The 2,387-nt window shown below is 36.1% G+C and overlaps 1 protein-coding gene across 1 annotated transcript; it reads right to left on the bottom strand.

Annotated features, from left to right (window-relative positions):
- Positions 1-363: 363 nt before the first annotated feature.
- On the bottom strand, positions 364-591 carry LOC119627108 (small integral membrane protein 7-like). Its single transcript, XM_038006326.2, is given in 1 exon segment — positions 364-591. A coding segment is annotated over 1 exon segment (228 nt).
- Positions 592-2,387: the final 1,796 nt, after the last annotated feature.

Consider the following 2,387-nt stretch of genomic DNA (forward strand, 5'->3'; position numbering starts at 1 on the left):
ACATTACCCTTCCCATTTGGGCAGAAACAACAGAAGAATTCCTTGTCTTTGCTATATAAAAGAACTCAGCCCCATTTCTGGCAACATGCTTTCAGGGCACCTCTCTTTGCTGAGAGCTTTCCTTCTGCTTAATAAGTCCTACTCTACTCATTCTTTGCTGTCCATGTGCCTTATTCTTCTTGGTCTTGGGACAAGAACTTGCACCTAGCTGAACTAGGGACTAAGCAGACTGCAACCCCAAGAGCTTGGGCTTCCTGTGAAGGTCATTAGTTTTCTGGTTAAAAACATTCTTTAAGTCATCAGGAATGGAGGAACAGAGACTCAGCATCTGAGAACCTGAGTTCCTGGTTCCATATCTGGGACTCAAGAACCAAACAGCACAATCATGCAGCACATCATGAAGACATTTCACAGGATGGTGAAGATTCAAAAGTATCTGAGGCTCAGTAAGAATTCCCTAATGTTGTCACCTGTGCTGGGCTCCCACACCTCCTTCCCAAAGCCCTGCATGTCCTTCTTTTTCAGCTTAAAGTTGAGAACTGCCCCAGCATTCATCAACAATGTCCCATACAGCAGGATGTCTCCAATCATCTTTATGGCCAAATAATAACAAGGTTAATATATTTTAACAGAAAAGCTAAAAGTCAGAAAAAAATGGGCAAGGCTGAGGGTCAATGTAATAACATTGTATATAAGGTTATGGAAGTTTCAAAGAAATATAAACAAATGGGCTTAGAATTGGAAAACAAGCAAAAGATCAAGGTACACAAGGATTCGTTGTAGAAATTCCAGTAGATTGATAATATAAACAGAATACAGGAGAAGGTTAAGAATAACTTATTAAATAAATAATTATGTTTCTGATTTAAAAATCATATTCAGTTCTAAAGATGAATAAAATAAATCTACAACTGAACTGCAGATATATCCAAAATCGTATGAAAGAAAAAATATATATGTTAAAGTGACTTATATACTTATAATACTCACTTTCTACTACTACTATTATTATTATTATTTAGACAAGAATGAATATTCTTTCCTTCTTAAGATGAGGCTGGTAGAAAATTTCATTAAAATGAAATTTTAACTTTGTTAAAATAAAATTTCATCAAAATGAAATTTTTAAATAAAATTTTGTTTTAATGAAAATCCACTTAGACTAAGGATCATGAATTATTCCATTCTTGTTTCCTAATATCTCTTCTCATCTGGACTATCAAAACACCTAGGGAAACCTGATATCAATCTTTTCTCCCCAATGATCCATGAATCTTAGTCTTGACATTATTTGAATGTAATTGTTCCAAGAGTTGCATCATTCAACAACCAATAAGAAGGCACAGCTTGTACTGCACAGGTAAAGCAACAAACTGAGACAGAGGTTGTGTAGCACAGAAATAATTTAATTATCGAAAGGCAGCTGAGCAGTAGGACAGGATATATTTCTCAAATCTGCCTCCCCAGGAGCTCAGAGGCTAGAGATTTTGAAGGAAATTTGATGGGTAGGGGACCAGGGCATGGGTGCTGCTGATTGCTTGAAGATGAAATCAATGTCCAAACTGTCGAGTCAGTTTCTGCATGGGGGTCATAGAACCAGTTGAGTTAGTTCTTTGGTATGAATCACAGGTCTCAGTGGCATCAGTTTGCATGCCTGAATGCAGAACGTTGAAAAATATCTCAAAGATCAATCTTTGGTTTTCACAACAAGGATGATATCACTAGGAACAACTGGGGAAGCTACAAATCTTGTGACCTCCAGCTACATGATTCCTGAGCATAAGCAAGCCAGAAAAAAATGGCTGGTTATTGCTTTACTATGCTTATAGCATTGCAAAATTCAGGCACCACCATAATTCTAATATAGTGGCCTTTTCTTACTTTTACAAAAGCGTTTTCGGTCTCTGAACAAGGAGGACCTTATTTTCAGGAAGAGACTATTATCATCCTTGCTTTTAAGTTAATCTATAAACTAAATTTCTACCATAGTTAGCTTGGCCTACATCCAAGAATGAGGAAGGGCAATTAGCCTATGAGGTCAGAAGCAAGATGGAGTCTGTTCCTGTTAGATTTATCTTACTGTCATAATTTTTGCCAAGGTGGTTTCAATGATAGGGTGATTTCTTTCTTTCTTTCTTTCTTTCTTTTAAGTCATAAAGTCTTTTCCATAGGGTAGTAATTTGATTCCTTAGCAAAAGTTAATGAAGATATGAGACCCTTCAACTTTCTCATATCTATTCTATTCTGATGTGAGCTTTCTATATTATATTTTCACATAGCCTAGTAAGAGTAAAAGTAACCATATGAAGAACAAAGTTTCACTAGGATTGAGCACAATGCTTAGAGTATGGTAGAATCATTTTTAGTTCTTCAGAGTTTTAATGGAT

This window comes from Chlorocebus sabaeus, chromosome 14 (genome assembly GCF_047675955.1).
Source record: "Chlorocebus sabaeus isolate Y175 chromosome 14, mChlSab1.0.hap1, whole genome shotgun sequence".
NCBI lineage: Eukaryota > Metazoa > Chordata > Mammalia > Primates > Cercopithecidae > Chlorocebus > Chlorocebus sabaeus.